The following is a 15,976-nucleotide window of genomic DNA, read 5'->3' as shown; positions in this document are numbered from 1 at the left end:
AAGAGGGAGAAAATAATTTATATACACCGAATTTTAAAAGACGACTGCGTATTATTGAACCCAATCACCAAATCCTGGTGGTGACGAATTATTGTCCACCAATTTTTAGTTCGGGCGCCACTGTGGAGTCATTAGGTTATTCTGAAGCAGGAGATGTGTGAAATGTGCACACAAGACCTGAGCCTGGACCCCCTGAATACGCGCCGAATGTGCTACCGTTCCACTACGAAGATATGTTGGAAAGAGAGAGAAAATACACTATAAGACAAATTTCATTTTTTTATGTTTTAATTATTAAACTTATGTAATGTTCAAATTTTCAGTTGGCTGTCCTCAAGAAATCCTGATAATATTACACACTGTTCATTTAAGGATGCGATTTATTAGATATTCAGTGATTTAGTAGAGCATATTCATAAAACTTAAACTTCGTAAGCTTATATCACGAAAGCACAAATTTAAGCTGTCCACTGCTTGCATTATGAAAATGCTTGCAGCAGTCTCTCTTACAAAGACTTCTTTGTTTTGCAAGAAAATTAAAACCCGAAAAACTATATTAAATTATAAAAATGAAAACATATAATTAAGAAATCAATATCACTAATTCATTTCTGTTAAAATGACATATTACAAACAAAATCGTTTCTGTCTGTCTTCCTAGGAATCGGAGTTTACTGAAAATATAGTTTCACTTTTAGACCCATTAATGTACAGATCAACCACCCATCCTGTATGTTCTACGAAATAACTTGTCCACATACTCTCGAAAGTATTAATCAGGTCGCTCTCATATTGTGCAAATGTATGTGTGTATGTTCGCCAGTTTACTCTGAAGTAAATACATTCCGATATATTGACTCATTTCAAATACCTCTCATAGCATAAAGAAATCCCATTCAAAATAATATTTTAGATTGTGATCGTTATATAATAGAATGGAGCTTACTAATTTACTTATTTTCATGAGTAAATGAAAACGTTTTCCAAACTCCTAGTTTCAGTGATATTTCAGAATACAGTTTGAATGCTTAATATATTCATACTTCGAGAAATATACTAGTATATTTATCAGAGAAGCGTAAAAATAACAAGGGATTCAATATAGATTTTTTCTTATTAAAATTCAAGCGAAAAGTTTTTTTATCTGTCAAAGAAATTTTAGGAAAACTAATCATGTTGGTATTAGTTGGAAGTACTGTGTAAAAGGCGAAAGTGGGGCTTGTTTGCAAGAAGAACGTATTCCCTGCGGGCTAATGGCGTTATTCAATTTATTATCGCCTCAGCTAATTTATCAAAGCCTATTCTTCGCTTTAAAAAGCTACTTAGCCATGACCTTGGATTCTTATTAATCAACCAGTCTTTTTTCTTCTTCGTAAAACCTGTTCAAAGACTCCTTCTCAACAACAACATTGTAAAATGAACCAATATAAATATTAGCAAATTACTGAAACTCGATACTCTACTCATTATTACTCCGCTCTTCCATTCCCACCCCCTGTTGCCTTTCTTTGTCTCCGAACAATTCGGAAGCCCGCTGCATCTCACAAACAACCTAAACAGTTAACACACGTCGAGTTAACGCGAGTTGCATAAAAGCCATGTTTGTATTTCACTTGTGCTACCCGTGGCGTACGAACGGTCGCAGAACACGCCACGATATGCATTCAAGTGCGGAAGCAAACACACCCATCGCCAGTACTAATATACAAGGAAAAAAATGCCTTAAAAAAAGTTCATTTTGCGGCGCACGCTGCTCTAGTGTAGACTGTTAGATTGGTTTGGTAATAGATGCGCGTTGAACCCTGTTCGAGAATGATATGCGTCTATTCGCTTGCGTCAAACGTATGCGGGACCTGTATGCTTCGAATTTGCAGCTGATGCTGACGATCATATCACTGCGACTGCCGGAGGCAAAAGAGCAGAAATAGAGGTGTTTGCTTGCATGGTGGTAATTCAAACTCCCCTTCTGAATACAACGTGAAGTATTTGCTGGCGGCATGGTAAGAGATTTTGGATTATATTTCTTCTTTGTCAACTGATATTAATGCAATAATATTTTGACGTAATAAATATCAACTGATAAAATTTTAAAACAATGAATATTAAATGCTATTATATAATACTAATAATAAATATTGAATATTAAGGTTGTTTTAAATTAACATTATATTAAACTGTAAATTTTTATTAAAATTTAACTCTGTACACTTCCAAACTTAAAAAAAGAAAAAAAAAATGATTTAATGTAGTGGAAAATGCTTACTGCACATGCAGCGGCTTTCAAATATTGTGCTTCTCGTGAAATAATGGAAAACCAAGTACGATGTGATAGCAAGAATATATACTACCTTAAAATATTATGACTCACACGGGTTAACGTAATGCACATTATATCCATATATCAAGTGTTAAAATTCAAAACATAACGCTGAGAAAAAGTTTTCTATTAATCGAATTCATTGTAGGATATAACTTTAAATTATTTTTACATTTTATTAGTTTTCTACCTTTTCTTTAAATTCAAATATTGAAAATTAACTGCTTTCAACTGATACATAACAAAAACATTATCATTTTAAGACAGAAAATTCCCCTACATCCTCACTAAGCTGCTGTTGACTGTTTGACTGTCAGCAAAAGTATAACTTTTAAGGTTAATATAAAAGTTAAAGCTGTTACATTAAGGTTTATGGCTGTAATAGGACAATTTATAGAAGGTTAAATTAATATCGATAAATTTTCACGTTTAATTTGCCTTCTGAAGGTAATATGATTTTTTCTTGATTCTGAAGGTAATATGATTGTTTTCAATTCCTGCTAGTTATAAAAAATATGCTGCTTCACAAATGTGCAACAGAGTTGTTTTTAGGTTTTCAATGGACATTTGTAAACTTGAGCAGATTAAAATATATTTCCTTGCCTGACCTCACAGAATAAGTAATAATATAAGCTAAATTATATAAACAACATTTATACATTACAACTCTGAAAATTAAATATATTTATTTATAACTTTAATTTAATTATAATTTAATATATTTATTATTATTAACTTAAAAAAAGCAAGCTTGGCAACAGATGTACTTGAAAATCCTAATGTGCATTCTGACTGCTGCTGTTATTATGCACAGTCTTAGAAAAGAGGTCGCAATTATTTTTAGATTACGAAAATTTTATCTATAAAAATTTATATTAAAAGCTATTTGACTTGGCTTTGGTTAAAGCTAATAATTCAGACCTGAATAGCTGCAGCAGCTTGTTAATATTACTATATAACTATGACTATCATCTTCAAGGCATTTCTCTGTATCAAACAGTAAGGTTAGCTCCAAAGAGACACATTGGTTTTGAACTGCTTAAAGGATAATGATCACTGATTATTAGCCCATGAGTTCTAAAATTTGCGTCTATCACCGGCTGACGTGCAGTTGTTAAAAAACTTTACATTTGCGCATTGCTATAGAAAATGGAAATTCATCTCGTCTTTACATATTTTCTTAGGTGCTTTAGTCACACTCAAAGAGAGGGGAAAACTTTTAATTTATCGGCACTCCCAATTTCCCAATTGGGAAACAATTGTTTTTCTCTTTTGTCTATTAAAGTCAAAATATTACATAAATTACTTGCTTGAAAGGCTAACTAAATTAACAATGATAATCGTAAAATATCAATAAAATGAATTAAAAGAAATATATTTGCATTATTTCTGATCTGCTATGATTATTGTTCACTCCCATCAATCTCATTAATTTTAACTGCTAATTAATCTTTTAGGAGAGTATTTTAATGGTAACACTTGTCTTCTTATTTTAATTATGAGTAACTATTCATATGCACTAATATTTCGTAAAATCTTCAGTGAATTAACAATCTCAAGCTCTCTCGCAAATTTATGTTTTATGTTTATTTTTTATTATTATTTTTATTACGAATTAACGTTCTATTTCAGTTTCTTTTTAATTTCTTTTCGAATATTTTGCATTTTGATTTTCTATGACTCAGTAATTAAAACGTATAAATGTAATTTCAGTTAAAAATTGACAGTGAGACAAGAACACTCTTTTTACGTACTATAAATTCGTTTAAACTTATGCATTCAATCAAACACATAAATTGCCCTTTCTGCATATCATTTTTAAATTTAAGAAAATGGAAAATTAATGTGCTAAATTCGGAAAATTAAGTTTCCCATCCTCGTTTCCGTTACATTTATGAATTAAAATTTCGTTTACCATGTCTCAATTTTTGTAACTCAGAGAAAACAAGTTTTGCATGTGTTTTGACGATTTTTTTGGTCGGGGGGGGACTAAAGATTTTAATTTATTGTTTTATATTATCAGATCTAAACTACGAGGTGATTAAGTTATTTTTCAAATACGCATCTTAACTACTTTGAATCATATTTTTTCTTTCAGTTATGAATAAAGGAACATCATTGTCTTTCTTTTGAATTAGCCTCCAACCACTATAAGCAGCTTTTCTGAAGGATTTTCATGATCACCTTATACCTCAGTGAACATGCTAGAAACTCCCCACCACCACCACCCTATTCACCACAAAAATGTAGAGGCTTGTCTCTGGTCCAGAAGCAAACAATCCTTTTGATGGATTACATTTTCGGAATGCGTCTAATCGGGACGGAAAAGGGGGCTTGCTTAAGTGAACAAATGACCAATAGTGTTAGCAATGGTTTAATTTAGATGATCTATTTTGAAATGTTTCTCGGTGTAACAAAATGTTTTTGCTGCTTATTATCAGTTGTTAGCTTATATGAAAAAATAACAAAGAAATAAACGAAACAATAAAGATTTTTGAGCTAATCTTTGAAAATACCCGCAATCAAATTTTACTCTGAATTCGTATTTTAGTAGTTATTCTCCTAACGGTTACATTTATGAAAGAAAAGCCGCGCATACTTTCAGTTACCACGTTTAAATTTTATTATAAGTTATACGGCTATTAATAAGTCAGGTAAAAATAAATTATTTATTATTTCTAAAGCGTCTTCTTGCATAAAGCAATGAGAAAATCAACTTACTTCTACACCATCTTAAAAGCGAAAAGTGCTCTCTAATTAAATATTTCAAATGGGGATAAAACAGAGACGTAACTTAACGAAAATAAACTTAAGAAAGTTAGCACACATAAAAACGCTCTTGGCAATAAAGTACATATTTATTTTTCACTTCATCTGTTATTTTGAAGCATGTTTTGGAATTATTTTATTAATAAAAATACTTATTTAATGGTTATTCTGGTTATAATTTGGGCAAACATTGCCCTTCTGTTATAATAAAAGGTAACATTCTTAAACAAGTTCTAATTTCACAGTTCCTTTATTAGAAAATGAAATTTCTTTTAGTTCGTATGGTGTTCCTTTAATCACAGAAATTTTACTAGAGCATAGAAAAGATTAAAAAAAAAAAAATAAATGATTTTTTTTTCTTCTAGTAAAGAAAACGAAAGCTAAATCTTTATTAGAAAACATTCATTGGAAAAAATATTTTGCTTCCAGTTCAAGGTAAATCATGAATTACTTTCGATTTTTTAGATTATATTAAAGTTATCAACGTTTAACGTAAATTAACTAGTTAACTTAAATTAAACTAGTATCAATAAATTAGGTTTCCTATTAAAAGTAAAAGAAAGGTTATGCCAGTTCTAATGTTGGTAGCACACTACAGCTAAGATAAAAATTTCATTATACAAACAACATTTATTTGAATTTATAATCAGGGAATAATCTAACATTTTTTTATTTTCTTTATTTTTTATTTTACAAGGAATAATTTAACATTTTAAATAATCAATTCACTGCCGTTATTTCTGTCGATCACAGAAATTAATGTATTTAATTTCCTCGGGCTAATACTAGATATTCTTAGAAAGAAATGAAATATGGAGAACTTAATCATGAAAACAGTTTGTTCTATGTATGGAATGCTTTCTATACAGTACTGCACCACCGCAAGTTTAAAAACTAAGGAAATTATTTACAAAGCGATGACAAAAGATGTAATTCAATCTTCCAAAAGATAGGGAATTAATCCAAATGATTCTACAGAAGATATTAAAAAAAATAGAAAGCACCTGCCTGTACCCCACTATCTCTTATAAAAGTAACTTTATGATCATGACCTTTAACCAAACATATAAGGGCGGTGACATAAATCCATGCTTAACTATTTCTAGCTTCAGTAACATAACGCAGGAGTATTAAGACAATCTAAGCCAGTACATTAGCATAAATCTAAAGCATACAATCAAGAGATGACGAAACAAGAGATTAATTAAATAAACCGGAAATATAGCGATTTCGTGCAAGCTAATTCCTCAGATTTTTTCCATTCACTAACAGTTTAAGCTTGTGGATAAATGCAACTATTATAACAGATCACATTATGGAGTAGGATGATAAGGAAAGTATGTTATAAGTAATATGTAATAAGGCATGCTTGTTTCATCTGGCTCAGTTGTCAAAGAATTCGGTGCGTTATGAGGCTAGGTGAATTTAATACGTGGCTGAAAAATATGATACATATTTTAATAACTTTACCTATGACTAAGGAAAAATCTTTTGGGAGGGAAAACAAAATATTAGAAGTTGTATTATTAGAAAAAAGAAAATGAAGAAATGAGGAGCATTTTTCAGGACAATAATAACATAAACTGAACAAGAATATTTTTACAAAAATATCAACGATTTAACCCAAATAAATTTTAATAGCTTCTACTTGATCACGAAAGACATGAGCTAAGAATTTTAAGCTAATAATATTGGCTCTAATTTTAAGCTAAGAGTTTTGAGATAAGAATGTGGGGCTAAGAATTTTCAGCTATTGAGATATGCAAGAAAACATCTTTCACTACTGTGCAGAGTAAAATAAGTCTTTAAAAGTTTGAAAAAAATGCATTTCTTCCTCGACGAAGAAAATTTCTCCAGCATAACATTTTATGAATATTTCGACGATGTTCTGCTTCAGAATCCTATTTATAACATTATAAGCTAAAATCGGAATACTAAACGGATTTTTAATAAAATTTCTGATTTAATAAAAACTCATATCTACGATTTATTGTTCAAGCAAAGCAAAATAAGAAAATTTTTCTTGCTTTAACGTTATAAATATAGTACTGTAAGCGATGCATTTCTGATATATTTAAACTAAGTAATATGAAATAAAAATAAAAAATTAAGAAAACACCCTCGGTCAACATCTCAACAAATTTAGTGGTAAATAGTACATTTATCAAAATTTCCTAACCAATAAATCATTCATCTATATACTGAGTACAATTTGGTATGCAAGTGAAGTACAATAGTCCTATCAGCTACAGTACAACATACTAACCATTAACTTTTTTCTGGGTTGGCAGTGTTCACTTAATTCGAAGATTAGATCTTTTCTACGAGACAGAATATTACTTTAAAATAAGTTAAAGGACTTCTATTTATGAATACAAAATATAGGCATGAAAGTAAAAGAGAAATTCCTTTTGCCTATCGTCTAAAATCCTAAATTTAGCGAATTAAATACCAGCTCTTTCAATTAATTTGATTAACCCTTCGAATGTTATTTAAATTTATTACTATTTCTGTGTTTACTTAAATGCAATTTTAAATCAGCCATAATCGCATAAAAACCATGATTTCCATATCTCCATGTGAATTGTGTATTAATATGGAAAAGATCGCCGATCTCATTAATACAAGTCCCTAATGGCACCCACCCCTCTCGTCATACGTCGGGGTGTTTCCCCCTTTATTTTTCTCTCCCTGACCAGTGGTCTGCACATGCGAATCCCCCTTTTGTCAGTTGCATGCTCATCCCTCACGCCACTACTCCGCCTCCTCCCAATTCGGGGTACGGAGACCCTGATACTCCTCCCATCCCAACCGAAAGCACCCTAAACAAGGGTTACTGGAAGTTGAACGCCAAAAGCAACAAGATAACTGTTAGCCAAAATTCATTTTTCATAAATGAAATGCTTCCGAGATCTTGTTTGGAACATAACAAAGATTGTGCCATTTTAAGATTTTATTACCTCAGTGGATAGCATTGAAATATATTCTTTTTATTTAAATGCACGTCATTTCTTCTACTGTTTGAATATCTTCTAAGAATTAAATTCTTTTTTTCTAAATATTTTTTTCTGATTAATTTTGAAAACATTTATTGCAATTTGCATTTAATAAACAAATAAATATTAAAATTTTTATCATTTTAAAAATGTTGTTAAACTACTATTTTGCATAAGGTATAATTTATTTCCGTATAAATATATTGCACTATTGCTATTTTCTTAAGCGAAATGGCTACTAAAATTTAACCTTTCAATATATGAATATATATTGTGCTCATTTTAATCGCTATTAAAGAAAAGAAAAATGAAAGATAAATGTAGATTTTCGAAAAAAAAAAGAAAAGAAAAAAACGAACTTATCTTTCTACTCTTAAATTTCTCTTTGCTTTACATGATATTTTTATACTTAAATATTTCTCTAAAGCAAAGTATAAAAAATATTTTAGAGGATATACTGTTTTTTAGATGTATTTTGGAAGACGTAAGGATATCTAAGCTTTTCACGGAATTGTTATTAATAAATATTTTACATGCCTCTTTTCGATCACTACCTAAAGTCTGTAACATCTTTTCTTTTTACGAAATAAGATCGCTTTTGCAAGCGTGCCAAAAAGATACTTGTAGAAAATACAGCAGATAGCATGAAATGTCAGAAACACAAATATTTCTGAACTGTTTGATAGCAAGAGAAAGTGAAATCTTCTACCTGAAACATATCATTGATTTATGGAAACAGCTAAGAGATTCGTGTTATTGTTAGCTATTAAAATATTGAAGAAGAAGAAAGTTTGAGAAGTTTAAGAAAAATAATATTGTAAAGTTTTATTGATATTAGTATGACATACTATTTTCCCTGATATTAATTTAGTAAAGAATACATCAAAAAACCACTAATACATCAAAGAAATGAAGGGAAAGAGAAATTTAAATCTTCTATAAAAATTTTGAAAGCTGAGAGAAAAAAAACTAAGTCTCTTGCTAACCTTTTTAAAGTTTCAGATCTGACACTGTAATTTGTTTCTAAGAAAAGTAAGGTTAATGTATTTTCAAGCTGAGTTATTAGTTTCTAAGTAATAATTAAATACCATTTACAAGCAAGTAATCAATTCCACTTAGAAATGAAAAAAAATATATATATATTAAATAGCAGCAACTATGGTATAAGAAACTGAATTGGGGAACTCCTCATTTTGGGATTAATGAGTAACAATTCAGTTTTATTTCTGCCATTGAGATTTCATGATATTCTTTTTTACTCGCACTGTACTCCAAATTTTAAATCTATGCAGAAGAATTTTGACTTAGCTGTATTTCGAAACTTCAGATATTTAAGCATCAGCCAGATCTCTTATTTATTTTGTTATTAAAAATAAATAATAACAAAGACTAGTTATTTTTCCATACTTATATTCGACTTATTTTTATGATACCGCAGTATTTATTAAAATTATGCTATTTTTATTTTAGTTCCGTTCTAACGTAGATGCCAGGTATAACAAATAATTTTAATGAAAGGGTAATATCTTTTTCCCTTTCAGTAAACATTACGCTATGATTAATTGAGTCGATAAAGGAGCCAGTTGTGGCAACCCGTAACCCAGTCCTACTCAACCATACCCACCCATCCCCTAGAAACGCACGACAACACATACATAACCACCCTTCACTCTAAATCGCTCACTCATCCACTGTTGTTCTATTCCCCCAAAACAGGTCCCGCTTCATAACCATTGGCCCGGCGTCTCACCACGTGACTGAGGTGGTCATCAGCATCATGGGACAGTATGATCCAGAAACCATTGCCAAATAAATCCCGGTTAAAAAAAATAACCACAAACTGGTATGCCATTCGAAACTTCCCTGTCGTCTTTCGTTAATAACAGCTGTTATACCTCCGCCTCGCTAACACTACTGTCGAAGGATTATAATGGGGGTGGTCCGGAGGAAATTAACCATCCCCGAAATGAAGGAAACTTAAGTGAAGATTCAAAAAATCTTCTTAGTGCTGACGATAACAGTAATAACGTGGTTGATGAAAAACTGAGTGAAGATCAAAAGAAATACCTCTTACTTCCTCAAAACTTTTACCAACAAGGAAACTGCCCGAACTCTGCACCAGTTGCGTCATATTCTTCTCTAAGTTCGGGAAAACTGTATAACCCCTACCAGGGGAGAATTCCGAGCCAGTCAATGTCCCCCTTTTCCTCACAAATTGCAGAAGAATGCTCCCGGTCTGCAAAGAGTCCTGCCTTTGAATCATCCAACTACAGAGACTATAGAGAAGATAAACCAAAGAATGCTGAACGTGAAGAGCAAGAGCAAAAGATGTTCGCCCCTGGAGAAGAATCCAGTGATGGCTTTGAGCATAAGCCCATCTACCCGTGGATGGTTGATTCACGGCATAACACTAGAAACAGACAACATATTTATGAAGGCGAGAAGGAGCAGTTCAACCAGTTTATGGGTAAGTGATATTAATTAACTGTTTACTAGCTATGCATTTTGTTTCATTGATATATTTCTTCATTCTTGAAAAAGACTATGTAAATATGTTTTAGAAGAAAAACCAAGTGATAATTTTTAAGAATTTCGGAAAGCCTTGTTATTATCCCTATAAAAGATTCAACGTGAATGATAATTAAAAGAAATGTTGCATATTTTATTATTAATATATTATTCATAGAATTCGAAAATATTAACTAAATTCGAAATTTATTTAATTATTCTATTACGTACATCTTCTACATTTAAATAGCCACTCCGCGCAAATCAAAGAACACTATAATACTCAGTAAAAAGTTATCTGGCGTTATTATTACCTTAATTAGAATAAGATAACTTTATAATGTAAGAATAATTGCTTTCATTCATTACACAGATTTATTCTGTTAATACAGTGGCAAGGAGCATGTAAAAGTTTTAGAAAAACGAGTTTTTAAGAAAAAGTAAAAAGAAATTCAAGGTAATAAATAAGTAAAGAGGACAAGCTTTAGAGTTTCACAATATAATATAAGCATTTTAATGTCTCTAATAAGGAATAAATTCTGAATCAGAGGAATTATGTTGAATATCTGTGTTACCAAATATGTCAAATTCCAGAAAACGAATAGCTCAAATTAAATTTTAAGCAAAAAATTTACTTCTCTTGAAATATTTAAAATAGCAAACAGCTGTTTATTACTTGAATTTTTTAAAAAAAATGTTGAAGAAATTAAAATTTTAAAACACGCATTGACTTTTTAACGACGTTTTTGAAAATTAAAAATATTTTTTACATACATAAATTAAGTATTTTTTACTTATAGGTTTGGCTTCTAATAATAGTACCCATTTGTTGTCCGTTTTTTTTTTTTTTTTTTTTTTTTTTAATATCAAGAAAACTAATGATATCGATTTGGAAAACAATCTTACATTAAGCAGTTAGATAATTTGCAGATCATATGTCAACGACAACATTAATATAGAAAAATGAGCTCATAATAATAATAATGATACAGCTTGGAACTTATCCTATAATAAGTTAGCAACAAGTTTTAATTAATTGAAATGAATTTCTTTCTTCATTATTACAAGGATTGTTTATTATTCCTTACTAATGAAACTTATTTATTTCAATTATTTGCGGCAGAGGTTTTAGTATATGGGAGATGTATTCATTTGAGAAGGGAGAACTGAATTATATAAATGATTATTAAACTCGTATAATTAAATATGAAAATTTATTTAACGCTGGAATATCAGAATATGTTACAATCTTATAATGCTTAATGCTCATAATACTTAAATTACCTAAATGCAAGATAACACGAGTAGGGGGAAGTGTCATGTCAAAAATTCATATTACAATCATTATACCTATTTTAAAAAACTTTGTTAACAAAGCACACTTTTTTGCAAGTAAAGTGGTTATTCCTTCAATATTTTAAGAGTCACTGAGTTAACACCGATAAAAAAGACACTTTTTTAATCTTGCTTTTGGATTTTTAAAGAGAAGTTAAAATTTTATTCTTGTTGAATAAAATTTAAAAACAATATTTTTTAAATTTAACAAAAAGAATTCTATGACATTTGTAATTATTTCACATGTATAAAATATAAAATACCTTAATAATGATACCGGTATTAGTGTGCTTCTTCTTGAGTTAGTAGCAAATATTCGGGGTGTTTGAAAATTACGATATGTGTTTACATAACATTAATAACTCATTTCAGAATTCTAAATTTTGATTAGCTTAAGTAAATAAAAAATATTTTAGTAAAATTGTTAGTTAAGAACCGTAAATTTTTATTGCAAATTTCATTAATTATTTAATTATATGCTCTGTTTTTAATTGATAAGAAACTAATTTAAGTATTCTTATTACTTGAATTAAAATTGCAATTTGCTGAATTCATCACATTATTTGCTTCTTCAACACATGGGTTACTTCTAAATAGGTTTTAGAGGGTTTATATCTGATTATTAAATACTGCTAGTCGACCACACAATATGCTCTGCCGTAGGTACCTTTCTAAATTTTAATTGAACAGTATATTTTTTTCCCGTTCATTAGAGATCCTGTTACGAAAATGTAAAGAAATAATCGCTTTTATTCTTGATATTTTAATAGTAGCTTAGAACGCCGTGGGCAGCATAGCAATTGCAATAGGGCGAGTAGTCGTGAAACAATGTTGCAATAGCAACACACACCCTCGTATTAAATACAAATACATCACGGGAGTTGGTAGACAAGACGTAAGCGAAGCCAAATCATACAAAGCAAAACATCTACATATTGGTGAGGCTGGCAAAGCGCTTTCCATGTAATAACCCAGCCTAAATGGATCTTATCCATCAAACTGAAAGTAACAACCTTTCAGATTTTCATGCACATAGATTTGACCTCTCTTTGCCCATGTAGAACTCTTACTAAATTACAGAAATTATCCTATCCCGCAAGACGACACATAATAAAAACACTTTTCGGGTTGCCCGAATAAATGATGTGCCAAACGCCAAGGTCCGCCAAACTAAGTGTTTACCACCGACCATCGACGGGGAAAGGGGGGACAGTAAAAAAAAAAAAAAAAAAAAAAAAAAAAAAAAAAGAAAATCTTGTCCTTAAATAAAAAATATTTTTTTTTAATGTGTGTGAGCTTGAAACGGAAATAATTCTAGGAACTTCTGAGATAAGATAATTCATGGAAAGACGCACAGATGTTCTGTTAAATAGAGCAGTTTTCTTTCTAATTTTCGTAAGAAGGAGCTGTTAATCATAAATACTCAGCTGTCATATTAATCGCAGGCATTTAAAAACCAAATAAGGTTGTATAAAATGAAATGAATAAATGTTGTGATGACATGAGCCAAATAGATTAAATTTCAGAAACTATTTCATAAACCCAAAACATTTTTTTACTTGGTGGGTATCTTGAGTGTGTATTCGCCGTGCCTTTCTGTATTGGAAACGTAAGCGCTATATTGCAGAATTGAAACAAATTTATGATTCAATGATTTGGAACTCAAGATATTTATAGAATTTTGAGTAAGAATTTGCAGTCACTAAAGAATTTTCCACTTTTCTAAATATTTATAGGAAAGTTGTTTGAAACTTTAAAGAAATAAAATATATTTCTGAGTAGTTTTTGAAAGTAAACTGCTTTGCCCTCATTCGAAAATGTGCTTTCACACATTAAACATAGAAAAAATACTGAAAAGCATATCGGTATTCCCAAAACTACATAGGTGTACCAAAGGTAAGTAAATTTACATAATAGTATCACAATTATTTTACCAAAAAAATAAAGGTAAGTAATATAGAGACAGATTGTGTATTTGGATTTTATTTCATATACTGCCCAGAAACGAAACCTGAAAGCGTCAGGTTTCGTTTCTGGGCAGGCGACTACAAACGTCATTCCTAACCTCTCATATATCTCAGAGATAGATGAAGCATAAAGCAACTCACGTTTCAAAGAAAAGGAATGATTTTAAATTTCAGTGGCACAAAGCTAGCGGACTTAAGATCCATTGTAATGCAGCTATTAGTAAAACTCTGTAATTTAACTACCTCAATCAAAAACTTTAAGGTCTATTTGGACCAAAGATATGCTCAAAAAATTCTCGAAATAATAATAATTATTCATACTACGGAACAGCCTAAATAACTTAAAATACCTGAAATAAAACTTGAAAACTATCGCAATTGTTCAGTAAGATAAACTTTCAATGTTACTATTAAACAAAAGAGAGCTAAATTATATAATACTTTTATTGAAATCTGTGGAATTTGTGTAATAATCTATTTCGTAATTTGCATACGTATCTCACTCATAAATTAAAAAAATACGTACTAATAATATTTACTTATCCATTTTAATTTTTAAAGACACCGATTACTTATATTAATGCGTTGCATTCCCGAATTATAAACTTTTAAACACTACGAATTACTTTATACAGCAACATGGCTTTAATTTTTTTACCTTGGTGAGAACATCGGGTCCCAGACAATAAAAACAATCTCTGGATCTGATTTAGAGTAATAGTAATGATAAAATGGAGGATATACAAGAATAAGTTTTAATCATCTGAAAAAATTAATATGCTTAATAGTTATGAAAATGATAAACATTTTTCTTACCAGAGGGATATCCCCCTCTGCTTGATCTTAAGCATCGATCTTAAATCCTTGCGATTAAATAATATTTTACAATATTTTAATGAATGACAGAGTGTCAAAAACTTACAGTTTGAATTCTTAAATTTTAAAACTTTTGTATAATTTTCCAAAAATATTTACCTTAACTAAATTCTTAAGCTCGAAACAAACCAGCATTATGAAGCCATTTTCAGTATAATTTTATTTTAAACAGTTTAACGAAAAAACAATTAATAAATTAATAGATTTCAGTCAAACACCATCCTTTGTGATACACTTCTTTCCAGTTACTAATTTCATGTTAGCATTAAATATTTAAGGAAAAAAAAAAAAAAAAAGAATGTTGAGCCTAAGTTCATATTTCAGAAATATTTAGTAAATGAAAAATATCGAGATCGATATGATCAGGATACCAATCTACATTATAGAACAAGACTAGGGAGACAATAATTGTTTTAAATTCTTAAGCGAAATCTTTGTGATAGAAGAAATTAAGCTTGTTGTTAAATGATATTAGATATAGTGAGTACATATAATAGCATACAAGTCGTATAGTTTTAATATTTGACACAGTATTCAAACAGCTTTTACTAAAAATTCACCGGCGAGTGGAAACGGCATAACAAGGAAATTACTATTTATTGTAGCGTTTCGATTTTAGCTGCTCCTGACACATATTTTTTTTTACATCTCTAAATATATTTAATTTTAGTTATTCTGATGTAGAGCTATCTGCTACACATAGCGTTAGCAGAGGCACTAATTCATGCATCTAATTGGAGTACTTTTTGCATGGGTATCTTAGCTTTTGCCGAACAGATAATCGGAAATTTACAAGTTCGCTATGATGAATGAGCTTATCCGAGCATGTCTGAGAATTAAAAATCTGTATTACGTAGTTAAAATTTAGTAGTCTACAAACAGTTACCTATAGTTAACTTTTCTATTAGCTAGCTATCTTCAGCTACAGTCAGAACTTAAAAGCTTACTTCAGAAGGCTATGAATGGTGAGTAATCGGCATCATATAAAGACGAATGAACAAAATGGATTGCAGGTTACTAATGGAAGACTAAGTAAGTTAAATCTCCCTTTATAACGGAGCAAGATGACTGAAAAAAAAATCAACTACGAAGTTGTACAATTGTAAAGTTAAAGTACAGTAATCCAATTGCTGCAATAAAAAAATACACCGATGCGCAATAATTACCATCATCGGATATAAATCGATTTTAGAATGTATTGCTTTGAC

The 15,976-nt window shown here is 30.2% G+C and overlaps 1 protein-coding gene and 1 long non-coding RNA gene across 4 annotated transcripts in view; one reads left to right on the top strand and one right to left on the bottom strand.

Moving 5' to 3' along the window:
• The window catches only part of LOC146993383 (uncharacterized), a 295,011-nt gene that overhangs the window by 17,727 nt on the left and 261,308 nt on the right, over positions 1 to 15,976 (bottom strand). The gene's annotated exons all lie outside the window — the stretch shown is intronic.
• Positions 1 to 15,976, top strand: part of LOC118200749 (uncharacterized) — a 178,424-nt gene that overhangs the window by 88,580 nt on the left and 73,868 nt on the right. The window contains exons 1-3 of one of the 3 annotated variants that reach the window (XM_035372714.2): positions 1,507 to 2,000; positions 5,452 to 5,521; positions 9,799 to 10,549. In XM_035372714.2, coding sequence (XP_035228605.1) covers positions 9,928 to 10,549 — 622 coding nt within the window. In that variant the 5' untranslated portion in view covers positions 1,507 to 2,000; positions 5,452 to 5,521; positions 9,799 to 9,927. Of the gene's footprint in view, positions 1 to 1,506; positions 2,001 to 5,451; positions 5,522 to 9,798; positions 10,550 to 15,976 lie in introns of those variants that run through there. The other 2 variants (XM_035372713.2, XM_035372715.2) reach the window with 2 other exon arrangements.

The sequence above is a fragment of the Stegodyphus dumicola genome, chromosome X1 (genome assembly GCF_044657685.1).
Source record: "Stegodyphus dumicola isolate Sdum_Otavi_A_Nest chromosome X1, ASM4465768v1".
NCBI classification, from domain to species: Eukaryota; Metazoa; Arthropoda; class Arachnida; order Araneae; family Eresidae; genus Stegodyphus; species Stegodyphus dumicola.
The sequence above is the reverse complement of the archived record's forward strand: the minus strand, read 5'-3'. Positions and strand labels throughout refer to the sequence as shown.